General features: G+C 37.3%; 1 protein-coding gene and 1 long non-coding RNA gene across 4 annotated transcripts; one reads left to right on the plus strand and one right to left on the minus strand.

Moving 5' to 3' along the window:
- Positions 1 to 841: 841 nt before the first annotated feature.
- On the minus strand, positions 842 to 11398 carry LOC125258736. 2 transcript variants are annotated; one of them, XR_007182677.1, is made up of 3 exons: positions 11274 to 11398; positions 4641 to 4735; positions 842 to 1352 (listed from the first exon to the last, which is right to left on the minus strand). It is a non-coding gene; the product is annotated as an uncharacterized LOC125258736 (long non-coding RNA). The 2 variants fall into 2 exon arrangements; XR_007182678.1 differs by lacking the exon at positions 842 to 1352 and adding an exon at positions 1374 to 1580.
- Positions 6400 to 27905, plus strand: lnx2b (ligand of numb-protein X 2b). 2 transcript variants are annotated; one of them, XM_048175730.1, is made up of 10 exons: positions 6400 to 6635; positions 14575 to 15128; positions 16364 to 16554; positions 18394 to 18590; positions 20655 to 21050; positions 21204 to 21338; positions 24337 to 24511; positions 24612 to 24858; positions 26413 to 26571; positions 26855 to 27905. In XM_048175730.1, the coding sequence occupies exons 2-10, from the start codon at positions 14737 to 14739 to the stop codon at positions 26988 to 26990; spliced, it is 2028 nt and encodes a 675-aa protein (XP_048031687.1). In that variant the 5' UTR covers positions 6400 to 6635; positions 14575 to 14736; the 3' UTR covers positions 26991 to 27905. The 2 variants fall into 2 exon arrangements, with proteins under 2 accessions (XP_048031687.1, XP_048031688.1); XM_048175731.1 differs by lacking the exon at positions 6400 to 6635 and adding an exon at positions 13468 to 13656.
- The last annotated feature ends 95 nt before the right edge of the window (positions 27906 to 28000 follow it).

Genomic DNA, 28000 nt, shown 5'->3' on the forward strand with positions numbered 1-28000 from the left:
CAAATAGAAAAAAAAATTGTAAATAATAAATTGTAATTATAATATAAATTGTAATTATATTTCACAATATTCCTTTTTTTTTTTACTGTATTTTTCATCAACTAAATGCCTTGGTGAGCATAAGAGACTTCTTTCAAAAACGTAAAAAAAAATCTCACTGACCCCAAACTTTTGAACAGTAGTGTACCAATCAGCTACACTGCACACATTCACACTAAACCTAATCTAAAATGTCATGGTCACTGTTATGTTATTAGATTTCCTTGACTAGATTTAAATATTTAAATTTGAATCAAATACTACTTTTATCTTAATCAAAACAACAGCACAATATAAGCTTGTAAAAAAAATTCAACCATGAAACCTACAAGCTAACTGAGAAAATACGGAGCAGTATGTGCCAGGGTCCAACACAGATGATGTCGCAATTTTAAAAAACAAGACCCAAAAAAACAAGTTAAACAGTAGTTTGATTGAATGGCTGTTCACAGAGGAGTGTGAAATGCCAGCTCTATGGTGAGGTGTGACTAGGGTGAAGGGGGCAGCTCTGGCCTTTGTGTAACTCGCAGGCTGAATGTGCGGCAGCTATTGTTCAGGCACGACCGCCTGGCCTCTCAGTCTCTCTCCTCCACAGCTTTGTCCAGAGCTGCATGACCACTTCCTTAACCCAGGTCAGGGCAAGGTCGTGACTTTGGTAACTTACCCCTAGACCGTCTGCACTTTCTGCTCATCCATAAATGCATAAATGTTCAGTCAGGATACACTTGGGGACCTACCAGAGAATAAAAGCATGGAAAAAGTCAAAAAGAGAAATTATACCTTTATGAGGAGAAATTAGCTATTAAAAAACTTTGAGTTCAAATTTTTAAGGTAGAAAAATGATACCAGATTGAATGAAAACAATTACACTGTAAAAAAAAAAGAATAGTTTGTTTAACTTAAAAAAAGTAAGTTACCTGGTTGCCTTAAAATTTTTAGTTTATTGAAATTAAAAATTTGAGTTAATACAATGAAGGCGATTGGCTTAATCAACAGGAACTCAAAATATTATGTTATCTGAACCACATTAATTATTGAAGTTGATCTGACAAATGAAAAAAGGTTGTGATAATTTACAGCGTAGGAGAAAGATCACAAGTAAAGTCGTCAAACTTATAGCATAATAAATAACGAATTACATGAATCACTTCACGACCATGAGCGTACATAACATGCTCAGATTTACAATGTTGAATTAACTCCCCTGTTAACCCTAATGGGCTCCTCTATGTAACTGTGAAGACACAGGTCAGTCTGGTCTCTTTCTCTTGTTCCAAGGTCTTATTGGACTGTGAAGAATGAAACTCCCTTCTCTGTTGATAAGAAGAGGAAAGGCTAAAGTGCTTAAAGGCATGGTATACACAGTTTTGAAGAAGGAGGGGAGGTATATCGGCTGATAAAGATCACCATGGGTCTTTGATCTTTAAGGAACTGATAAGATGTTACCAAGTGGCATGCTGGGTGGACAAGCAGGCCCACATGACAGGTACAAACAAGCAAACACAGCCCCGGAGGTGATGTCTTCAAGGAGAACCAGATAGCTACAAGAGGAATGGCAGATGGGCAATTAGCCATTTCGCTTTGGAGTGAAGTGGAGTGAAAAGTTAACAGAGCACACTTGCCTCACTGAGCAAAGTACTTTAGACTCATATTAGATATGTTATGCATGAGTAGAAGACATTGTTTATGACTTACAAACAGAGGAGATCATGTTCCCATTTACCTAATGTGACTAATCTAAATGTATTTTCCGTAAAATCAACTTTGCCACAACTTCAGGGCAAAATAATCAATGAAAGAACAACACAGCAGACCGAATCAAAGACATCATGCATTTTAAATACATTTGCTCAATTTGAGGCTGGAGATGGCTGTTAAAGTGACACTTGAATGTCAAACTAAAGCATAGCGGGGGTGGGCTGCGTCTGCGTGCTCCCTAGGCACTGATTTAGGGCCTGCATGTGGATGCCAGACAGAGCCTGAAGTCTGGGGGTGCAAGCTGCGGCCTGAAACAGATGCCTGGCTGTCTGGCCAAGGGAGGAGGGGAGTCTGTAAAATGGGGGGAACTGCCTGTGGAGTTAATGTGCTTTCATTGGTCCTCCTAGCAACAGAGCTGTAATATTCACTGCACCTGCACCAGGTCTGTAAGTGAGCGTGTTAACAGAAGGATGCAGGATGTTACAGTGGATAACCGTGAGTGCACATGTGTACATGTAATTATGCATATTGGCTTGCACACAATGTACAGTGACAGAAAAGAGAGGACATACACACAAATTACATCAGTGTTAATTAAACATTTCTCTTTCATGACAAGGCACTCATGAAATCAAAGTAAAACATATTTTGTACAATCAAAAATAAAATATGTTCTGGACTGGCAAACCGTTTAGGGCAAGTGGTTTGTAAAATGGATCAAATAAAATAAAATCTGTGATGGACTAAGCAGTTTGTAAAATGGATAAAATATATAATATAAAATTAAATATATATTAAAGGATTAGTTCACTTTAGAATTAAAATTTCCTGAAAAAAGTCTAAATAAAATGTTGAGAATAAACTCGTTAAATTACGAGAAAAAAAATCATTACATTTCGAGAAAAAAGTCTAAATAAAATGTTGAGAATAAACTAATTAAATTACGAGAAAAAAAATCATTACATTTCGAGAAAAAAGTTGAGATAAAATGTTGAGAATAAACTCGTTAAATTACGAGAAAAAAACTCGTTAAATTTCGAGAAAAAAGTCGAGATAAAATGTTGAGAATAAAGTCATTAAATTACGAGAAAAAAATTGTTAAATTACGAGAACAAATTCGTTAAATTATGAGAAAAATGTCGTTAAATTTTGAGAAAAAAGTCGAGATAAAATGTTGAGAATAAAGTCATTAAATTACGAGAAAAAAAGTCGTTAAATTATGAGAACAAATTTGTTAAATTATGAGAAAAATGTTGTTAAATTTCGAGAAAAAAGTCGAGATAAAATGTTGAAAATAAAGTCATTAAATTACGAGAAAAAAGTTGTTAAATTATGAGAACAAATTTGTTAAATTATGAGAAAAATGTCGTTAAATTTTGAGAAAAAAGTCGAGATAAAATGTTGAGAATAAACTCGTTAAATTACGACTTTATTCTCAACATTTTATCTCGACTTTTTTCTCGAAATTTAATGAAATTTTTCTCGTAATTTAATGAGTTTATTCTCAACATTTTATCTCGACTTTTTTCTCGAAATTTAATGACATTTTTCTCGTAATTTAACGAGTTTATTCTCAACATTTTATTTCGACTTTTTTCTCGAAATTTAACGCGTTTTTTCTCGAAATTTAACAACTTTAATCTCAAGATGGTTTTAATTTTTTATTATTGCTTGGCCCTAATCCTCTTCTGTACGATCCCAGCCGAGGAATAAGGGTTTTATCTAGCGAAACGATTAGTCATTTTCTAAAAAAAAATAAATATATATACTTTTTAACCACAAATGCTCATCTTGCACTAGCTCTAATAATCGTAATCACGTTGGAAAGGCCATGCGTGACATAGGCGGAAGTACCGCCCTAGTGTTTACACGTGTGGAGAAGGACGACCGTTCAAAAGTTGTTGTGATATTGAATGACAAGTCTCTGTGTTGGTTTATTGTTTAAAATTGTCCTTTCGTATGTGTATCCTTATGCTTAAATCTTTTGAAACACTTGCTCAGTACTTCCGCCTACGTTACGTGTGACCTTTCCAACATGATTACGTAATGCGTGGCGCATCGCAGAGCTAGTGCAAGAAGAGCATTTGTGATTAAAAAGTATATAAATTCATTTAGTTTTTTTTAGAAAGTGACCAATTGTTCCGCTAGATAAGACCCTTATTCCTTGTCTGGGATCATGTAGAGCCCTTTGAAGCTGCACTAAAACTGCAATTTGGACCTTCAACCCATTAAAGTCCACTATATGGAGAAAAAACCCGGAATGTTTTCCTCAGAAACCTTAATTTCGACTGAAGAAAGAAAGACATGAACATCTTTGATGACATGGGGGTGAGTAAATTATCAGGAAATTTTTATTCTGAAGTGAACTAATCCTGTTCATGGTCCAACGACAAAGACAATTAAAAGAATTAAGACGTAAGAGCCTTCATTATCAGTTCCCTCCTACAGACATCAAAAGACACATACAGTGAGAGTGCAGCTGCCCTGGTGGTGTGACTTTCTTCTCTCACACTGCTGTTTGTGTTGAGGATGTTTACCGATCCCAGGAAAGACAAACAGGTTCATTCTTATTTGTGGGAGTTGTGCTCAAACAGAGGAGCAAATAGGATTGATTCAGCAAAAGGGTCAGTCTGTTACTCATTGTTGCTATTGTTGTTTTTCGTGTCCTTTCACGTTAGCTGTGTCTTCATACACACAGACTTTCCCGTCAACTGCCAGGGTCACAACTGGAATTTTTTAGATTCCATGACGTTTTATAATACAGAGGCTATGCTAATGCATTTGATATATTCACATTTGATGTATACTAATATCAGATAAATCTATGGCTGTAAATGCCAATTATTATAGATAAAATAAAGATTGCACATAGAATTCATTTGAAAATGTTTATTATCACTTACCAGCACAGATCGGCTTTCACTCGCAGTCACCTATCCACTGTGAGTGTAAACATCTGGGAACAGCTGCACAAATGTGGCACTGGCACAGCTGATCTCTGCAATGACACAGGAAAACAATTTTATTTGGCTCGCCTTTGATAAATCAATTTTATTTGGTTATGTGATGTTTGCGCATGTGGATTTGGGATTGTTAGGTTTCATTTAACATTTAGTTACAATGACAAATATAAACACATTTATATAATTAAGAGCAAAACTGGCTTTTGTTTGTCATAATGCTATGATATACCTGATTATTTTCCATTTATAATGGACAGGCTACTAGTACAGTACTGTAGTAGAGTATTTTGAGGAGTATATGAAACAAAGAAACGCCTAGTTGAACACTGATTGGTTTGATCAGCAATAGCGATTGTCTGTGCAGGGTATAAATCACCGAGGGAACAAGCCTCAGCAGAGAGGTTTTATGAGGGGAGACTTCCCTTGCATCCTGCAGGGGGTAGAAGCCAACACTGTCCAAGTGTCAAAGACCTTTTAACTGGCAGGATCACAAACAAAGAATTATTACTTTATTGGACATCATTTAGAGAGACTTTTTTCCACTCTCTCTGATTTCTAGTCAGAGAGAAGAATTAACACGCAGAAGCTATTCACTTCAAAATGATAGTTATTATGAAAGGTTACATTTGAGATATACTCCTGCTGGGTTGCCGTGGTTGATGAAAACCTCTCAGAGAACATAGCAAAGGTCATTGCAATTAATTTGTTAATTATGCACCCATAAAACAGTTATACACATGAATTGTTTGAGCGAGGCCACTTAACATTTGAACAAGTGCATTATACTAAAATTAATGATGCACATACAAGTTCAAATTTCAGCTATTGTCACAGCCGCTAATGAATTGCTGACACAAAACATTAACATTATTGTCAAAGCATTTGGAGAATGCACACATTCATAGCTGCAGTAATGCAAAAGACAAAAAAGATGGTCCTGCAGATTAATCAAATCTCTGAGAAAGCTGCATAACTTAATTCATTGAGAATTTGAGTACATGATGATGGGGCTAGTTTTCACACACTCTTTTGATTTAGAATAAAATTAGGAAATTGAATGTAAAATAAGGCTATCGTATTTTGCTAGCTGTTTAGTAAACAAGTGAGTGCAATACAACTAGATGGAAAACATTCAGAAAAGCAACTATATAAAGAAAAAGTTTTTAAATGAAATGTTGAAATGTTCTCAGGACTGGGTGTTTGACTTAAGTGCCAAATCACACTTCTATAGACAGTTTATAAGTTGTCATGTGTTTTAGATTTTGTCATTTATAAAATGTTTTGTAAAAAACAAACTGTGTATCCAGTACTGTATTGTACATTTGCACAGCACACACTGCCCCACCTATAGGCTAGTAAAACAAATCGTTGGCCAAAACAATGGTTTTTTTTTTATGTTACCTCCTCCTTCCTCTTCCTGTGTCATGATTTTCTTGGTGTTTCGTAATTATTTTTAAGTTTAAATATTAATTTTTTATATTTATGCTATAGTTACAGATTCCCGTGCTGTGACAACTTACTCCATTTGACAACATGCCCCATTGAGGCAAACTGGAAAGTGCCTTTTTGCGCATTATATAACATTTATAAGGAACGTTTTGGAATTATCCTGCCTTCACATTTTTTGACAAATTAAATATTCCCGCGTAACACACCTCTACACCTGAACGCCACGCGCTGACTGAGTCCAAAGGTGAATTTGTCCCCTACCTGCGCAAACTTCCTGTGAAAGCGTCAGATCCGACTGTTTGTCTGAAACTCATGATGGTTGCCTCGCCTGCGGTTTAATAACACCTGGCGTGGTGTCTAGTTATCAGAACATGGGAATGGAAATAATGATATATTAATATTTTGATGTAAAGACGAAGTCACGACGGTTTATGTTTTATATTTCTACCGAGTCTTTGTTTTATTACTTCCGGAAAATCCCCACAGGTAAGACGAGTTTCGGTCTTGAGCGCGAAATACCTTACGCGTCTCTTTTCTTACATAATACAATATTCTCACAATATTTGCTTTTAACTCAAATCTAAGCTACTTTTGTTGCTTTATTATCACTGAATGTGAACCATTGAAGGTTAAAGGACAGCAAAGCGATCATCACACCGCTTCTGACATACCTCGGACACATTGTGTTTTTAGGAGGTTGGGTACGTTGTTAAGATAAAGGTAACTAGGCTGAGTTACGTAGAGCGACAAATGCTGTATTTGTATTGCTTCTTTACCCGACGTGTAGGCTGATTCAAGGGCACTCGGTTGTCCAGGTTACCATCAGAATCTCATGTCAGCTGATTGATGAATGATTTATGGCTTCTTTCTCGTGTGTCACGTATACCTGCAACGTGTAGGTCAGACCATGAAGACCATGTGATATGTGGTATTAAAATAAAACATAATAGTAATATCAGCTAACTCCATAAAACGGGTGAAGTTTCCCCCCTCCAGAAGGAGGAGTCTCCTTTCATAATAAACAACTCAGACCTCTAAAGGTAAACAAATATGATGCATGTTGTACTGTATGTTTTCTATTCTGCTGGTTGTTTTGTACTGGTGTGTGTTTTTTAGTTTGCTTGTTTCTTTCTCAGAGAAGAGAAGGTTGATGTGTTGTTCTTCTGGTTGTTGAGCACATCTGGTCCAACATTAAATGGATCATTTGTCCAGAAATTAAAATTCTGCAATCATTTACTCTTCCTAGTGTTACTTTGGTCGTGTACGGTATGACTTTCTTTTTACTTAGAACAAAAAAATGAGATGCTGACAGCATGCAGATGCAATGAAAGTGAGTCCCTAGTATTATGCCTCCTTTGTGTTTCACAGAAAAAAGGAAAGTTTTGGAATGGGATTAGAGGAGTAAATGATGAAATAGTTTTGCCTTTTTAAGCCTTGAAATGTTGATTTAGGGCATGCATTAATGGTTAGTGTAGACAATGTTTAATCAGCCTTCTCACTTGTTCTTATTGACTTGAAGGACAATAAAGAAAAACTCCAGATGACTATACAGCAGAATATTTTTATACTTTCCAAACTAAGTCATTCTGTCAGAGCTGTGCCATTGCCCTTGTATTCATTATGTGAGGGTGTGTCTGGGGGAATGATTCATGGTCCCTAGTTGAGTTTCAGACTGGGTGTTTACATTTTCTTTGATTTACCATTTGTTCTGTCGGTGGTGGACAGGAATAGTGTTAATTTATGATATCAGCACCCAGGTAATCTTAAAGGGATAGTTCACCCAAAATCAAATGACAATTCTGTCATTTACTCACCCTCAAGTTGTTCCAAACCTGTATGAATTTCTTTCTTCTGCTGAACACAAAAGAAGGATACCCATATTTTAAAGAATATGGCTAACCAATAGTGGTTCAATGGATCACATAACTCATGGTTCGAATCATATCACGGTTATCAAGTCACGGATCGGATCATTTTTCGGATCAGCACAAAAAAAAAAAAAAATTGGGGGGTAACTTTGCATTTATTACTTAGCCCACTTTAACCACTCCGATACCACAGCAGAAACTACTAGCCTAACTAATACATTATTAAAAGGCAAGTGAACAGACTGTAAAAAGAACTGTACACCAATTACAAGCATAGATAAATGCAACATAAAGTTACAAATAAAGTATAAGGTCTAACTGTAGTATAAATTTTCGTGTACAGAAATGTAATAATTAAATGTTAAATGTAAAATATTAAAATAAATTTAATATAGGTTAATCTTTGTTAAAGCTGTGTTTTGTTGTTTGATTTACATGACAGACAACAGCAGGTATTTATAGGTTGCTGTCACTTTAAGAGTAAGACCCCATGCATGCTCACATCCGATAGATATCAATTTGGAGTTCGCGAACTATCTGAAACGCGCCTCTGTGTTTGCGTGAGCCTTGTATGTGTGTCTGTGCGCACCGATAACAGCGTGGCGTGTGATACCGAATTAAATCCTCTTTTGCCTCTTCTAGTGCTGGTATGGTTTTATATCTATTTAATGTGTAAACTAGCAAGACAAAAACACGTGCAAATGATAACCTTTCACTCTATTGTGGTTAAACTTCTAATTGATCCGCGAATCACATTCGAGCCGAACCGTGGGGCTTGGTCCTTACGGATCACGGATGAACAACGATCCGTTTAACCACTACTAACCAAACAGTTGATGGTCCTCACTTGACTTCAATATTATGGAAAAAATACTATGTAAGTCAATGTGGCCCATCAACTGTTTGGTTATTGACATTCTTCAAAATATCTTCTTTTGTGTTTAGCAGAAAAAAGAAATTCATACAGTTTTCGAACAACCTTAGGCTGAGTAAATGATAACAGAATTTTCATTTTTGGGTGAACTATCCCTTTAACATCTGGAAACACTATATGGACTTTGAAACGGTCCATGTGACTGTTCAGTACACAAATAGGTAAGTGATAAATTGTGGACTTAGGTTTGTTTTGTAGTGGAGTTTAACCTTGAGAGGCTCACAAACTCTACATCATTACAGGACAGGAGAGATTGACAAGCTGCTTGTCTCCAGTGTGTAAGATACTCCCATGAGGCTATGGGGTGAGTCCGTCTATCTTAGCCAGGGTCACAGCTTCGTTGGACACGTGTTGAAATAAACATAAACTAAAACATCACTATGCCACAAGATTCAGGGTTTTATGATATAGAATGTTTATGAAGGCTGCTGTTAATTACTGGTGTTTAATAAGGCACTTTTTACTATTTACTATATTGAAAACCTTAACCCCAAGTTATACATTTTGGCATGATAAAATGGGCAACAAAATCCAACAAATTGCACTGATGAGAATATGGTTCTACTGTATATATTCACTCGCTACCGTTCAGAATACCATAGCAACAGCCTAGCCTAACCCTAGCATTGTGGATATGAATTTTTACGGTATTTTTTTTCAAAGTGCATTGTATTATCAAATAAGAAATAAAATAAACAAGTAATAATAAGATCCTAGTGGATGATTGATGATCTTCCAGCACTGGTTCAGCTGTGCGCTCCTATTCTATGGGGCCGTTTACACAACGTTTTCAACTAAAACAGAAACCTTTTTGTGCATTTTGGCCTTTCATTTATCCACCTGTTTCCGCGGGGCGCTACTGTTAAAGAGAACGTGGGTACAACTTCCGGTGAGGCGGCGGAAGTAGCATACCAATGGTATTTTGTGTGCTAATTAACGAAGAGGCTAAGCATTTTTTGGATCATTGTTTACTTTGTAAAGTTGCAAATCTTTATGAGAGATGTCGTTACGGTGCTCAGGGACAACATCTCAGTTTACTACATTATTAGTTAATAATATCACAATACAATAAACAGTTTTCGTGCCCTTAATTGCTCTTGATTTTACTGACCTTCCACAAAAGTGCTGCTGCATGACTAGAGCATCCTGACCCTGCAATACTTGAACAACCCGCTGTCTGTACTTCCCGTCACTGATGCACCAAAGCCTTATGATGTGATATTATACTCCTTTTTTATCGTGCGTGCCAGAGCCAGTCGCGTTTCCACTGTATGCGATGCTAAAGGCTACTTATGTTAACCATTGCGATAATAAATACACACGTTTATGGAAAATATCAGAGACTGCTTGAGGAATGAAGATGTGATTATAATCGTGTATTTATTTGGTTTAATGTTTTATCTGTCTCTTCCCTGAGCCTTTGTTGATTCCTGACAATTGCATATCTTTCACAGATTCACACACTCCGGTTAACTCGTATAACTCATAACTCCTGTTGTCTTCTCATGAGCTCCCTCTGTTGCTCTGGCTGAAAGGATCAGGATAGATAGACGGAGAGATCGCGCAAACATCCTCGGATAGCAATCATCGCATAATTTAGAGGAAAATAAATAGAAATGCTCCGAAAAGTGACGTAAACATAGGGTATGTTATCAATATGTTTCTAAATGTGTAAGCCTTTGAATTTAAAAGCCTTAATGCAGTTGTTTTGTGCATTCTTGTAATCGTAAATAAATGAAGCAGGTGCAACTGAATAGGTCTGTGTTTTCTTTTCATGTCTATATAAATATCATTTAGATTTAGCTTGATTGATGTGCACTCGACATAAATTAATACATTACTATTACTGTAACATTTTTTTTTTTTATTGTAAAACATTGTTCAAATATTGATGCCGGAATCTTAAATCTTTAAGTAAAAAACAAACGTTCGCAAGTTTGGATCGTTAAATCTTGAATGACTGTCAACTGTTAAATGAATGAGTGTCACGTCCGTCCAGCTTGTTTACTTCGAACCGGAAGACGCTCCCACGTTTGACACAAGGCCTCATGGGGCGTAGGAAACTTGTGGATACGACAACGTCGTTTTGGGGGCCTGAAATCGCAAACTTTTGAAAATGTGTCTCAAAGTGGTATCTTTATTTTCTCAGTGTAGGCTACAAAAACGCGAAATTGTGAAAACAGTGACGTCGTGCGCATGCGTATTACATGTTCAGTCTATAGTGTTTATTTACAAAGTGACATCGCCAACTGCTGGCCTGGCAGCATAATACAGTGTTGTTGTTTTTTTTTAGCATTTTCGTGGATCGTCGTGCAAACGTACCTTATGGCGCATGGTAAATCAAGACCTGTCAATTTGAGCAATCCAACCAGTCCAAGCACGCTCCAGCTGTAAACAGTGTCTTATTGGTCTCTACACATCGTCCCTACCCACCCACCACACCCATGATCCAGTTTCCATTGGTTAAACTTTCAAATGATGTTGGAATAGGACTGTTTCATGATCGTGACGTGATTGAATTCCAGAGGTCCTATAGCTTTAGCCAAGCAGCATGTCATGTCACTCAGTGATCTGCTCATTGTCTTATATTGTGTTTGGGCTTGTTCGAGACCACCAGGGGCCTGTACCATGATGGTAGATGAACAAACTCAGGGTTATAGGATTAGTTTCGAGTTGACAAAACCACTCCAATCCAGCTTTGTTGGTACAATGATGCTGATCATCAACTTTCTTTGTCAACTCAGGCTTTGATCCTGAGTTTGTGGAGCGCGTGCACATGAAACCGTGACATCGGTGGCAAACAGCCAATCACATGCCTTGCAACAGAAATAAACTGTGATTCACTTCTTGCGAGAGAGCCAGCGTGATTCAAAACTCTTTCGCTAAAAAATGTAGAATTTAAATGCATTTACACTAATGGAAAATACTTGTCTGTGAAAGAGGACAAATAAAAGAAATGATCTTTCTTTATCAGTGCAAGTGAAAGTTGTGAAGTTAGTTTATATAGTTGATAATATATAGCGAAAGAGACTTAAACATACAAGGTCACATGTAGTAATTTTTAAAGAGTATATTTACTCCTTATTTAGGCCTATATTACATATGCTCTATATATGTTCAATATTCATTGAAACTAAATGCTTAACTACTGTTACACTAAACTTGCGTGTGTGTAATGGATTAATAAAAATATAGATCATATAATTATACAAATCATATAAATTATATTATCATTAAAACCAGACAATTTCATCGTTAAATATTTGTTTTTACATGACTTTATTGTGTTGAGTGTGTCAGTATCACTTAACTTACATCTGATTGGTCCAATTTCAGTTTGAAATCTCTAACCCAGAACATAACCTGCCCCAGAGCAGATTAGCCGTGGAGCGTAAGTTAGTATGGTGATGAACACCACTAAAAGCCAAGTTACTTTCATGGTACCTAAAACCCAGGAGTGGCGCAAACTAATCTGAAACTTACCTGGCTAGCCAGCTAATCCAGCTTCATGGTACAGGCCCCTGCTCTAAATAAAGATATGTGATCTACTTAGGTTTACTAATGTTTCGCAAAGTTACAAACAAAAATGCGGCCCAAAAGCATCATGTGTATACGGTTTACACCTGCATCAGCAGCGCTTTTTCATACAGTTATTTTTTTTCAGGCTATGAAAATGGAGTACTTTCAATATGTCAGCAAATATATAAATAAAAGCACTTGTTAAGTGATGGTCATATTCCCTATATTCACTAAAGCCAAGCTTCTAAGCTTTAAAACGACACCTATTTTTTGTTGGTTAAGCAAGTGGCCCATGCTTTAGATTTAAGCGGTAGATGTTAACGATTAATTGATTGTTAATTTAAACAATGATCGATTATGGAATTTTATGTAATTCGACATCCCTATTGCCAATATTAAAATTCTGTACTATCACAACATAATATAAAGTATGAAAATTGGATATCCATTTAGGTATTTGCTAAAGATTGCATCACAACAAAATTATAAAGAATGAAAATTGGATATTTATTTAGATATTTGCTAAAGATTACATTTAACAGTGTTATTAAATTATAAAGTATTTTTTTAAAGATAAGCTTTAGATGAAGGGATAGGTAATGTAAATGAAAAAATGGAAGGATTAAATATCCAATATTGCCATATATTTCTAATATCTGTTAGGTACTTGATAATTTTACTTGATTTGCCACTTATTTAAATGTAATGGTAAGGATTATCACAGGTTTATCTCTGTTTAGTTATCAGAAAATAGGAAGAAGGGCAGTGAGAGATAGAAATATGTCCTGCTTGACCTCTGACAACACACACACACACACACACACATGCTGTGTGATTGGCCAGAGGTTGAGCTTGGTTCTTAGAATGCTCTGCCTGCACTAGGACCACATCAGCATTCTACACTCCCCCTCGTCCTCCGTCACACACACACACAAATGCATGCTCTCAACCCCTCCTCCTGGGTCGACACAGCCGGACTCTGAACGTTTCTCTCCAGTCTGTTGAGCTCCCCTTTAACAGCATGTCCTTGCATACGCACACTCACACGCACAAACGCACTCTGTCCCTAGTTGAGATGACGGGTTCTGGTTTCAGTCGGGCTGCAGGCGGCCAGCGCAGCTGTTATGCTTGAGTTTCTTGTTTTCATGCAGTGGCTGCTGGGAGTCAAACTGCACTGCCATCTGAGGTGGGTTGGAATAATGATTGAGATTTACTACCTCACATTCATGGCGGACAGTGTGTTTGTTTTGCTCATCCTTTGAAGTGCCGGTTGTTAATTGTGTCGTTGCATTGTGCTATTAATTGTTTTTATAGAATGGGAATTTTTGGTGTAGTGTTGTCATAATTTTATGGTATTCTAAAGGAGATGTTTTTATAGTATAGAGTCACTGACACATAAGAGTGTCCATGATAAAAGATTTAATTTAAAACAAATGCACCAACTTTGTATTTATGTTGGTTTTGAAAAACTTAAATGCCATTTACCAACAATATCATGTGGTGTAACCAAGTAAAAGTAATTGTCCTTATACTTGAAATGAATACATGTACACATTTTTATCATTATCATAGTCTTCTAGGTAATTTCTTTTTTTACTAATATCATGAATTATTCATTCATAAATATCTTTAAGTATTCAGGGTGTTGCACCACATGACATCTTGAATGTGTGATGTGTTTAAGGTTACAATACACAAACATTCATTGTAGATGGATTTAGCAGAGATTATGTAGCTCACAGAGAGAAATCGCCCACTGCAGGTCGGGCATGCAGGAGTCATTACCAACAAGCTTTTAATTTCTACACTATTAACTTTGAGTTTTTACTTCTTTTTCGAGCAGCTTCTTTGTTCGACCTAGTAGGTAAGTTTTGACTGTTGCCCTCTTGTCATTTCACAGAGCTTAACTCTGACTTGAACAGTGATATTTAGCCGTACTCAGATTGCTGTTGAGGAGGAAACTCGTGGAAAGGATACAGCTGCAGCCCTCTCCCCATATTGTTGCTGTTAAGTGTATCCATGTCATTTCCTCTCCAGCCGGCATGAGCCAAAAAAAGAATGCAAGACGTGAGCTTCAGTTTTTCTTTGTTCTCTTTTCCAACAGAAACTTGGGTGTAGATGAAGCAGCTAGCAGCTTTTTCTCTTTCTGGATTGGAAGTATTTGATTGCTTCTCATCTGATGAATCTGATGTTGAGTTTGCAAGCTGAGAAAGAGGCGTAAGCTCTCCAGCCCTGCGGACGTCCAGCTTAACTTCTTCAGGCCACGATGGAGCCCAAGACGTCTCCACTGGCGGGTGGCGTAACGTGGGCGCGGGTGTGTAAGGAATGTGGACAGTGTCATGAAGGTCAGGACAGTCACCTGTTTGAATATCAGGATGATGTGGACGACGAGTTGGTGTGCCACATCTGCCTGCAGCCTCTGTTGCAGCCCATGGACACGCCATGCGGCCACACATACTGTTTCCAGTGCCTCAGCAACTTCTTGCGCGACCAAGACTTCTGTCCAGTCGACCGCCAGAGGCTTCAGCTACAGCAATGCCGGGCCTCCAGCCTGCTGGTGCGCAACCTGCTGGACAAACTGGCTGTGCTATGCCCGTTCCGCAGCGAGTGCCAGCAGAGCATGCAACGCTGTGAGCTGCAGCCCCATCTGCACAACAGGTTAGTGCTTGCCAAAACAATTTTTAAAATGGAACGAAATGGAAATGGTGTTTACTGTTTACATATCACTGAAGCACCAAGGCATGCTCAAAGAGATGTAGACAGAGATAATGCGGATATCATTCTGGAGAAATGAAATGAAATCAGTTATGAAGAGTCGGTGGATAAATATGCACGTTATTGTATTACTGAAGCCATTAAGAGAGCCGCTTAAAAATTTGTGGAATTCCACTTATCCAGGTTTCATGTGAACAGAGAGATTTGAGAGAGCTGAACGGGATTAAAGAATAGACGCAAGTGGACCGTATGACCAACTAGAACTGGGTGACTCTCTTTTACATAATGGAGTTAATTAGGAATCACATGAGTGATTACTATAGAATGTCTGCAGATAATTTATCTTGGTCACCATCTGCCTGGCATGTTTAATTTGTGCCTGTTACAGGATTTAAGTAGTATTAAGAGCTCATCCCCACTCACAACTTTCCCCTTTTACAAACTTATAGTTTCCACTGACCTATAAGATTAAATGTAAAAATAAAAGTATATAGAATTTACTAAAAGTTTGATCCACTAAATGCTAAGCCATAGTTGATGATCTGGGTGATATGGTATGCAAAAAAGAAAACAGTCCTTGGGAATAAAATCCATGACTTTGGCATTAATGGAACACTAGTATGACCCTGTGCCTCAGCGTTCATCTCACTTACATGGGTTTCCCTTTGCCTTTTTATCATACTTATCTTCTGTGATGTAATAGCATGGACTAAAGGTTGTTTGGCTGATAGTTCACGTGGGCAGGAACGGCCCAATGTAAACAGAGCAGCTGTGGGATGGGAAGGGAGGTGTTGACATGGTGAAACCCAGACTAGACCTGATTCTGCTTATTTTTTGACCATCTCCTTCCCTGCAATGCAGCAGAAAAGCTGTTTCATCTCTTCATTTGCATAGCTCCTCTTGTTTCTGTTCCCACTCCCTGAGCATGTTCATCTAAACAAATAGATAAACGCTATGTAGCTTTGCACTGAAACAATTAAGCATTGATTTGTTTTTCGCTGCTGTTTTCTGCTGACTCCTGGATATGGCATATCTAGAGCAGTAGTCAGCATTGGTGCATGTTTGGGATATTTTTAGTTACCGTAGCTGCCATCTATGGTAATGAATGTCTTGTAGGTTAATTAAAGGCAGGCCACTGAGTAATGATGCTGAAGTTGCTCCAATTCTCTCCTTTTCAGATGTCCTGCATTCAAACGACTCAGGGAAGAGGCGGAGAAAAAAAAGAGACCGTCCTGGAATGAGTTTAAAGGAAGCAAATCAGATGGAGATTTAGCTGACGCCAAATCTACCCCAATCGCACGCACAGCTCAACTCAGTGGACCCTCAGAACCTGGACTGGTCAACCCGGCCTTTGAGGAGGGTGAAGACGGTATAGCATCAATTTCTGTTTTTCTTATACCCTGTCTATCAAATATTATTACAAAGTCCTGTGATGAGTGTTAGCTGTTCCATGTGCAGGTAGTTATGATATTCCAAGTGTAATTAAGATTAGGATTATTTGCACAATTTTATGGAATACTAGTACCAAAATGGTTTTCTGACTTTTTATGGTTAGCATTTATTATTATTAATTGTTATCGCTCAATGTTGTATATTTAATTGTTCATGCTCATGTCACTTCCCCTGGATTAGTTTTACTGTTTTCTAATGCTCACTTAAAGGGTTAGTTCACCCAAAAATGAAAATTCTGTCATTAATTACTCACCCTCATGTCGTTCCACACCCGTAAGACCTTCGTTCATCTTCGGAACACAAATTAAGATATTTTTTGATGAAATCCGAGGGTAACTGAGGGTCATTGCACCTTTTGACGTCCAGAAAGGTAGTTGAAAACATGGTTAAAATAGTCAACGTGACTGCAGTAGTTCAACCTTAATGTTATGAAGCGATGAGAATTTTTTGTGCGCAAAAACAAAACAAAAATAAGGACTTTATTCGACAATTTGAACCGTTGTCATATGTAATGAACTCAGCGCAGGCTTCCTTGTTTACGTCCGAACGGCAACTCAGTATTGGCCAAAGCTGAACACATGAGCAGCATGCATGTGATGCTGACACAGGATCCGGCCAATAATGAGCCGGCATTCGGACGTAAACATGAAAGCCTGCACTATGTATGACAACGGTTCAAATTGTTGAATAAAGTTGTTATTTTTGTTTTGTTATTGCACACAAAAAGTACTCTTGTCGCTCCACAACATTAAGGTTGAACCACTGCAGTCACGTTGACTAACCATGTTAACCATGTTTTTAACTAACTTTCTGGACATTAAAAGGTGCAATGACGTTGCTGCCTATGTGTGGATCAGATACTTTTGATGAGTAATTAATGACAGAAATTTCATTTTTGGATGAACTAACCCTTAAAATTCATGTTTAAAAACACTAATAATTCATTAACACTGTTAAATGTAATCTTTTGGAAACCTCACAATAAATATCCACTTTTCAATTTATATGTCATTTTAAAGCATTTCGAATGACTGATTTTTAGTTTGTTTTATTTTTAATGAATGTAGATGGTATAGAAATTTGATGTTGTTATTCATTTATCAGTTATCATCACATTAATATAAGTATTTACATATATGATATTTATATACTGCACACCACCAAGTAAGGATTAGATGTAGAAAAGAATAAAGTACATTCTTGGTGTTTTTTTTTGTTTTTTTTTTGGAATTGCAGTTGTTTTTGATTTGTGGTAGCTCAAGAGGAAAGGTGAGAAGAGTGTAGCACAGACAGTGAAAAGCAGAGGAAATTGATTTGCAGCTGTGTTTACTTTTGGGTAAACCAAAACAGAGGGAATCTTTCATGTGGGCCTTTATCTTGTGAGTAGATGGCTGAGGAGTGTCAGGATGTTATTAATTTTCCAGTGGAATACATTATAGCATTAAAACCAACAATCGTCACTGTCTGAGAACATGTATACTCATGGAGATTCACTCCAGATTTAGGCTGCTTAAAGCTCTAAAACACCTGGAGAGAGTCTGGACCTGTCATCTGGTTTAATGGAAATTCTGTTAGTCATAAAGTTACCTAGCAACTATCTAATTGTCTCATGGGAATATTACATCATACATTTGTGTGCTTCCTTAGATAAATGACTCAGTGCAAAGCAGTCATAAACATACTGCATGAGTTACTGCTATATGTTGCAATAGTTGTAAGCATTTGTCAGGTTCCTGATGGTCTGTTGGTTTTGCAGACACCCCTCTGAGGTCCAGTCTCGTGGCAGAGGCAACCATAGTGGAGCTGTTTCGAGAGGATACAGATGAGGATTTGGGATTGCGTATAGTGGGAGGGAAGGACACACCCTTGGGCAACATCGTCATTCAGGAGATTGTGCGTGATTCACTGGCTGCTCGAGATGGCAAGTTGGCTCCCGGAGATCATATTCTAGAGGTGAGGCATATCTCGGCTTGTCACGCCATCATGGCGGTTTTAGATCATCATTCTCCATGGATTTAAACCCATTGGATGTTTTCCTCAGCTTTTATCTCTCAGAATCTGACGTTCCATCCAGTTCTCGTGTTGTCAGTGTACATATCCCAGTGTCATTGTGTTTACATTGCAGTCACATCTCTGGATAAAGGTCACAAGACCCTGCTTTTCCAAATATCCACAAAGCAGGATCTTTCTTTTTCACTGGCTGGCACATGACTGACTATGTTAAAATGTAACAGTTCGCAGTTGAGTAAACAAATTCTGTCATAGGAAGTGTATCAAAATATGTATAGTTAATATGAGCACAAGGTTTATCTCTGACGTTTAGTGAAGAACTATTCCAAATAATTTTGACGTTGCAATACACTGAGGGGGGTGACCTGCATTAAACAATAAAATAAATAAAACATTTTGTATAGAAAACTATAGAATACAGTCTTCATCCCATGTGACTTTTGACAAAAATGCAATGCATTTGTTTTTAAAGAGTTAAGACTCTTTAATTTAGCTCCGAACTACTCAAGGAACCTTTAAATAGCAAAGCTGCACAGTATTGCTTCTCAATTACAATTCAGTTCAGTTAGGCAATTTACATTCTTGTTCCCACAATCCTACGCTCTCCTAGGATTTCTTCCCCTGGTAGTCCTGGAATGCAATGCCTTAGTAAAGCAAACCAGCATGACTGGCTTCACATTCAAATTCAACCTTGAGCTTTAATGAATGCCTCCAGCTCATCTTGTCTTCTCTGAGATCATATACATGGAAATCTAAATGAGGCCAACTGACAGCCCTAGGATGATCTGTATCCCAAGCGGAGCTCCTTTGGCTTTTTTAGGGAGCTATGGCCTGTGAAGAGATCTGTGGATGGCTTGCATATCTTATTTCTTGAAATGGAATCTCTCTTTTCCCCTTCTGGTTCAACACTGCATAGATTATCACAAAGGGCTATTCCAAGCCTTATGCAGGAAGGCTTTTTCTGGTCCAGAAGCATACATACAGCATTATTTTAGGCTCTATTAATATGGTGTTCTTTAAAGAGAACAAAACATACTGGTTGGATCTTAAAGGGGTCATGAATTGAGAAATCAATTTTTTCTTGATCTTTTTGCATTTTAGAGGTCATTGTACCTTTAAAAATATCCTATAAGTTTCAAAACACAAAACTTCCTTGTTTGTTCAAAAACAGTTTTTATTGAAACCAAGCTGCCAAAATGACTAGTTTTGGATTTTGTCACATTATGATGTAATAGTGCCTTTGCAGAAGAAAATCAACAGCTACTTCTACATCACCTCTTTAGCCCTGCCCACTGATTTGTGCATGTCGTGTTGTAGTAAATATGAGAGAAACACAAACACAGGGTTATTTGAGCAAAAAAAACAACATAGATTAGGGATGCACCGAAATTTAGGCTGCTGAAAATTATTGGCCGAAAATGCCATTGGTTACCAAGACGTTTTGAAGTGTCAAGTTGTGGAAAAACACAGTCTTTGCATTGCCTTCCTTGTGATCCTAACATTAAGAAAGTGTGGATGAACGTTTTATTTTTATCGAAGTTACAGATCACATTAGTAAGACACTGTTCGTTTGTTCAGGTCATTTTACTGCGGATTCGTTTTTAAACAAGACACCGTTCAGTGCAGAGAGACTGAAAATAAAAGAAGATTCTGTGATGATTATATTGGATTCGAAAGTGTTGTGCTGAATTCTGTGACCCACTGAATTATGTGTCCCTAGTAGGCACTGTTTTGAGCTAATCCTAATCTTAACCCTACCATCATTTCTATTATGTGCATGGTCACATAATTCAGTGGGTCACATGAATTCGATATAACCAGATATGTAAGAAAGCACATAGAGAACACTACTTTTGTTATTGTTTTGATCAAATCCATTCGCTGTAATCCTGAGTAAAGTCTTCAGTAAGCGACAGTGACACTTCTTCTACATCACAATGCGGAAGAAATGATCTGCCGCTACATCCGTTACACTGCGACCTCAAACTAACAGTGTGATCTTTGCAGGTAAATGATGTCAGTTTGGCATCCATTCCCCACAGTCGTGCCATTGCTGTGCTTCGGCAGTCATGTTCCCGCCTCAGGCTAACTGTCATGCAGGAGAAGGGCTTCAAGCCCCGGCCTGAACATCTCGCTCAACCCTCAGCTTCTCCCCCGTCTCCCAGTCCCAACCAGAACCTCGGAACCGTCATCCAGGTCACCCTGGTAAAGCGTGAGCGCTCTGAGCCATTAGGCATCAAACTCATCCGTAAGTCTGAGGAGCCAGGAGTCTTCATCCTGGACCTGCTGCCTGGAGGACTGGCTGCCAAAGATGGCAAACTGAGGAACAATGACAAAGTGCTAGGCATCAATGGACAGGACCTGAGACATGGCACCCCAGAGAGTGCAGCTCAGATCATACAGGTACAGCGAGAGAGGACAGACAAAATCACTTTAGAGAGAAAAAGTGGATGTGTCAGTCTAATACTACTAATAATGATAATTATTTATATATAGGATTTCAGGTTTTATAGTATATGTAAGGGATTGTTGTGCTCTCTGTTATGTATGTGGCAGGCAAGTGAAATGCGCGTGAACTTCGTAGTGATGAGACTTCCTGATCTCTCCGAGGAGGGTGGTGAGGGACAGAGTCGTGGAGCCAGGAGAGTCCCTGAACCGCAGTATTTCAAACGACGCTCCGAATACATGAAGGTAAAAAGCGCAAATGTTGACAAGTTAAGGCAGGTCTAGTCTAAGCTGTGACTTAGAGTTAAGCTTAATTGGGTGATGCAAGTTTGCATTTTACTCACTCCCGATCCCATTTCCCATTTCACTTCCTATTATTTTCTGTCCTGCCTCTTTTTTTTATACATATTATATTTTTATTAGATTTAAGGTGTGTAAGATTTAGGGTGTTTTTTGAATGAATTCTCTCATGCTCACCAAGACTGCATTTATTTGATCAGAAATACAGAATTACATAAGAACAAAACTATTGTGAAATATTACAATTAAAATGAACTGTTTTTTGTTTGAATATATTTTTAAATGTAATTTATTACAATGGTGGCAAATCTGAATTTTCAGTATCATTACTTCAGTCTTCAGTGTCACATGATCCTTCAGAAATCATTTTAATATGCTGATTTTATGCGCAAGAAACATTTATTAGCAATGTTGAAAAGAGTTGTGCTGCTTATTTTTGTGAAAACCTTGATATGTTTTTTTTCCAGGATTCTTAGAATAAAAAGTTTAAAAGAACAGCAATTTATTTGAAATAGAATTTTTTTTTTTTTTTGTAACAATGTCAAAGTCAATCAAATTTTGATTAATTGAATGCATCCTTGCTGAATAAAAGATAATTTAAATCTTTCAAAAAAATCTGAACCAAAACTTTTGAACAGTAGTGTATATAAATATATATTAAAAAATGCTGGGTAGATTACAAATTGTAATCGGATTACATCACAAAATCGGATTGTATGTAAATTACATGACAGAAACTTTAGTTAGTAATTCATTACATTACACATAAGGGAATATAATCTGACTACTTTTTGATTACTTTTAGATTATGTTTGACCCACCTCGTTTATCACATTGATTTGAATAGGATAATCTTGTAAGATATTGATATAAAATACAAAGAGAAAAAAAAATTCCCTCCTTTATCAACAACATAAAGTGCTTTTAAAATCACATTACATCAGGGTTTCCCAGACTGGCGTTTGTGAGTTTAATGAAAAGCTACTAATTAAATTATAAATAATTTTAAAATAAAAACAATCAACATAAACACTTACTAAAAAAGATGAAATAATTGTTTACCTGCATGTCATGTGACCATTAACTAACATCAGAGAACTGTGAACTTAATTTTATTATTATTATTATTTAATTATTTATTTATTATTATTGACTTGTGTTCATCAGAAGCTGATTAGATATGCATTTATGCAATGTTGAGAAATCCAAGTATTTTAAAACGTAATATAATCTAATTACAAGTATTTAATTTTTAGAATCTGATTACGTTTCTACCCAGCACTGTTTATATAATATATATAAATAGAATTTAATAAATGTAATTGAATTCTACACTTAAATTATTTTTGAGACGCAGCACTGGCCAAAAGTGAAGAGAACTGAACAAAAGAGACTTACACAGGTTCATTCTGTCTCTCAGATATGCAGAATCTGTCTCACAGTGAATATCATGAATTATGATATCTGCATTGTATTAAATTCTGACATGTATTTCAATGTTTTGTGTATTATGAGGTTGTTTATTGTACTATGATGTTATTATACAATACCCAGACTTATAAAGAACATCAAAAAAATAATTGCATTGTGGATACAGCTGTACATACTCATTTGAATGGTTGCATGTTTCATTGGTTGTGCTACTGTAGTCAAAAGCTGCGGATGTGTGTGCGCGAAGTGACTTTTTACCCAGAGACCAGTCACACCCTGCTTTTGTGACACTTCCTCACCAGCTGAAGGCCGAGGCAGCAAACACAGGCTGGGTAGTGGGAGATGAAAGCAGATGACCCCCTCTCTCTCTAGGACTCGTCCCTGATCAAAAGGCCCAGGGTGCTGCTCTCTGAGCTGCTGCAGCCACTGTGTTTGTTTGTAGCTGGGGATCAAAGCTGGTGACAGTTAGCTTTCACCTGTGGAGTTGAAGCTTGAGCTCATGCTGGGAGGAAGAGCCTCCCTGCTGGCTAGGAAGAGGCTGCCCCTCCCCCTATAGAGGTCTGGGGACTCCAGTGAGACTGGGAGAAGATGGCTGAAGGAGAGCGTTTTGCCACAATCTATGAGTTACGATGACAACGCGTCACATTAACGCATCTCTCTGCTTCGCAGCAGGATCTGGGATGTTTGTTTTTACAAATGTTTTCACCGCAGGAGTCGGGCACATGTCTTAAACTTTCACTTTTCACCCAACCCCCAAAGTCATTAAGTTTGCTTACATACACCGTTATAATCAAGCTACAGCAGGTTTTTGCGTAGTTGAGGTACAGCCTCCATCTCTTTGTCAAAGTGTACATGACACAAACATATTTGAAGGATTAAAACATCACTTCAGTCGTTCAGAGCATGGCAAGTCCGATTGTTGTCTGATTATTGTGTATACACTAATTCCAAAGTTTGGGGTCCGTACGTTTTTTTTTTTGTTTGTTTGTTTGTTTTTAAAGAAATTAGTCATTTTATTCCATAGAAATCATTAAATTGATCAAAAGTGACAGTAAAACATTTACATTGTAATAAAAAAAAAAAAAATTTCAAATAGAGTTTAAGAATGTGAATAAAAATGTATTGTTTCTTCAAAAATATTAAGCAGCACAACTGTTTTCAATATTAATAATAATAAGAAATGTTTCTTGAGCAGCAAATCAGCATTTTAGAATGATTTCTGAAAGATCATGTGATGTTGAAGACTAGAGTATTGATGCTCCATAAATTCAGCTTTGCCATCACTGGAATAAATTACATTTTACATTATATTGAAATGGTTTTGATTGGCAAAGTTATATTTTAAATTGTAATAATATTTGACAACATTAATGTTTTTAATGAATTTCTGATCAAACTTTTAATATTAATAATTCAGCTACAGGTAAAAATTGTACAAAGCCACACTAACATGTTTCTTTTTACCATTTTTGTATTGTGCAAGTTTTTTTAAATGTGCATTATGTGTGTTCAGGAGCCTCCAGGTGGGTTCTCCAGTCAAGAGAAGACGGTGAGTCTAAAGAAGGAACCTCGACACTCTCTAGGCATCACCATCGCAGGTGGGAGAGACTGCCGCAGCCGCTTGCCTGTCTACATCACCAGTGTGCAGCCAGTGGGCTGCCTGCATAGAGACGGCACCGTCAAAACAGGTCATTCTCTTCGTGCCTCCTTGTAAAATGCTTATTTCTCTGTGAGCATCATGCACAATGCTTGTGTTAACTCTGTGTTGTCATGGCTACTTTTGCTCAGGTGACGTACTGCTGAGCATAAATGGCATTGACTTGACCCATCTGACCTACAATGAGGCGGTGACCGTCCTAAAGGCTCAGACGGCTCAGAACACGGTAACACTGCGAGTCATCCAAACCTTCACTGATGAGGAGGAACAGGATGGAGAATCCAGCACCAGAGACCAAGATATGGAAACACTGGAGGGACCCAAAGAGGATGACATTAACTGGGCTCCTCTCTGGACCCGCTGGCTTGGCCTTCCCAGGTATGTGGGCTAGGGATGTGGATCATTATACTGTGCTCATGTACTCATTAAAATGCACTGATACCACGCAGCATGTGTACAATACAGTGTTTGAGTCCAGACAAAGAAACACCATCAGAGATATGAGGATATCAGAGATTAAAGATGTCTATGAAGTAAATGTATCGAATTGATAGAATATTAAGAATAAATTCAATATTCACGCCTGTATAGCTGCTTTGCGTGAGCTGATAAGTGAAGTACGCTAAGTGGATTGAGCGCGCAGCAGCAGCATAGATGCACGAGTGTGTTGAGCACACATCCCTTTCTCACAGACATGGCTGAAATGTTTGCAGTTTGGACAGATATGGCAATAGCAAAGAAAGTAAAATGATGCACCTAATAACACTAATGTTACTTAACCATAAGGAGAGAAAGAGAGAAAGCGCGCATGCTCTTGATTGCTAATCACTCACTCGGCACACGCGTGTCATATATGTAGCCTAAGTAAATATATGAACTGTTTCATGATTTATGTATAACATGTTCCCTACATTACTACAGGAAAACGCCATGTGATTACTGTCTCTGCACTGGAACAGCTCTAAATGTGCGCTGTAGATAAAATACGATAGAGCTCTCCAAATAAAGGCACAAAAAGCCCATAAATATAACTTTAAAAAAAAATGAAGAATGAACAGTAAACAGAACAGAAACTTGTACAATACTTTTTAACAGGCATAATTAAGCATGAAAATAACTGAAGGAAACATCTGTTTGCTAAAAGAATTAAGCTAGCCAATATGATTCATATGGACTCATTCTGGAAAAAGTGGTATCAGTGCATCTCTAGGGCGGGACGCAATTTTTTTTAAATTTTTTTTTGCTCGCTACATATGTTGGATGCCGATTAAGTAAAGAGTTAGTTCACCAAAATTGAAAATTCTGCCATTTATTATTACTCACCCTCATGTCGTTCCAAACCCGCAAGACCTTTGCTCATCTTCAGAACAGTTAAGATATTTTTGATGAAATCCGAGAGCTATCTGACTCCTCCATAGACAGCAATTTAACCACCACATTTGAGGTCCTGAAAGGTACTAAATGGTCCACGTGACTGTAGCGGTTCAACCTTAATGTAATGAAGCGACGAGAATACATATAAAAAGTAAGTCTAAATCAAGATATTGTTGAATAAAGTCGTTATTTTTGTTTTGTTATTGCGCACAAAAAGTATTCTCGTCGCTTCATAAAATTAAGGTTGAACCACTACAGTCACGTGTACCATTTTAACAATGTCTTTAGTACCTTTCTGGACCTTGAATGTGGTGATTAAATTGCTGTCTATGGACGAGTAAGAGAGCATTTGGATTTCATCAAAAATATCTTAATTGTTCCGAAGATGAACAAAAGTGTGGAACGACATGAGGGTGAGTAATTAATGACAGAATTTTAACTCTTTAAGTGCAATATTCAATTTGATGTCCTCTGCTGTATCTTTTAGCCTAGTTAATGGCCATATGGGTTTAAACATGGACGAAATTCATTATTTGTCCATCTCTTTTTAATCACAAGCTACATCCACTGGTGTCGTGACATTATGCTAATGAAGACCAACAGTGAGAGCTGGGGCTTCAGTATAGTTGGAGGATATGAGGAGAGTCGTGGCCAGCAGCCCTTCTTCATTAAGACCATAGTGCCTGGAACTCCGGCTCACTTTGATGGACGGCTCAAGTGAGTCTCTCGTCCTCTTTTAACAACATTTGATATGATTTGATATAAATGTAATCAAAAAAGTTATTTTAATTATAATAATATTTGACAATATTACTGTGGTGTTCTTGCATAAACTTTTAAATGGTCATGTAGATTAAATGAACATTTTCTTGGCCTTGCATTGCTTTGAAGTAATTTAATTGTGTTCATCGACAAGTTATTATTAAAGACATTCTTGAGTGCAACGAGTCTATAAAATGAAATGCTTTGTTTACTGAGACACTCTCATGCTCTCCTGCAGGTGCGGCGATGAAATTGTGGCTGTGAATGGACTCACTACAGTCGGCATGAATAACTCCTCATTGATCCCAATGCTGAAACTGCAGAAGAACAAAGTCACATTGACCGTGGTCTCCTGGCCCGGCAGCCTGGTTTAAAGACTAGCCTGAACTCTTACTGTTACTGGGTCTACCACAAGATACTTGCACAAGTCTAATATTGGAGAAGAGATGTACTGACCATTATTGCATCCTCTCTCCAGAACAGGGTGGCATATTGGGGAAGTCTGTTAACAGTCATTGACCAAGATGAAAGGTTGATATTATTTAATCCTCTGTAGGCATTTAGTGTTTCGCAAAGCTTTTTGTTGAGATGCGATTGTGAAAGAAGTGTGAACCGCACTTAAGGATACTAGACAAGTTTGAATTCCTTTTTAAAAAATAAGTTTTAAATTAGATTATTTATCATGCCCCTTGCTTGGGTATATTTTAGTATGGAACTTCAAGACTTCTTGTTTCCATATATAACCAGTAATAATCTTTTAGATGGTTTATGATTGACATCAAATGGTCGGTAGTAAGGTAATGAATATGAGTAATTATTTTGACAATACCTGGAATTGGACGGTCACAATCATATGTTAATGGCCGCTCTAATGGCACTTTGTACACTGTTATAAGTTCTGAGAATAGTTACACTAGTGTAAAACTACGTAGTTGCTGTTGGGGTGATAGTATGGACTGTTTTTTACAACCACAGCTTGGCTCGTTTGACACTTTTTTTTTTTTTTTTTTTAAAGAATGTATCTCTTGGGTGCCTTGGATATAAATACGTACAAACACACTGATCTATACCTGCCTTAATTGCCTGTATACCAAAAATGCCATTCGTTATCTTTGGCCTTTCATCATCTAAAGAATGTTTATTTGAATGCTTTGTTGTTGTTTTTTTCATCTGATATCTGTATGTTTAACCCTTTTACTTTTTAAAGCATTTTAGTGAATTTCAATTATGTTCTTTGGACTAGCAAAGCAATGTGATGACAGAATAAATGATTTTGTTTTATTTTATTACGTCATTGTTCTAGGCTGTGGCTGTTTTCAATATTTTAACTGATCATAACATAATAGATTCCAGTACAACTTATTTTTATTAGCTCTTGTAGATT

This window comes from Megalobrama amblycephala, linkage group LG23, assembly GCF_018812025.1.
Source record: "Megalobrama amblycephala isolate DHTTF-2021 linkage group LG23, ASM1881202v1, whole genome shotgun sequence".
NCBI lineage: Eukaryota > Metazoa > Chordata > Actinopteri > Cypriniformes > Xenocyprididae > Megalobrama > Megalobrama amblycephala.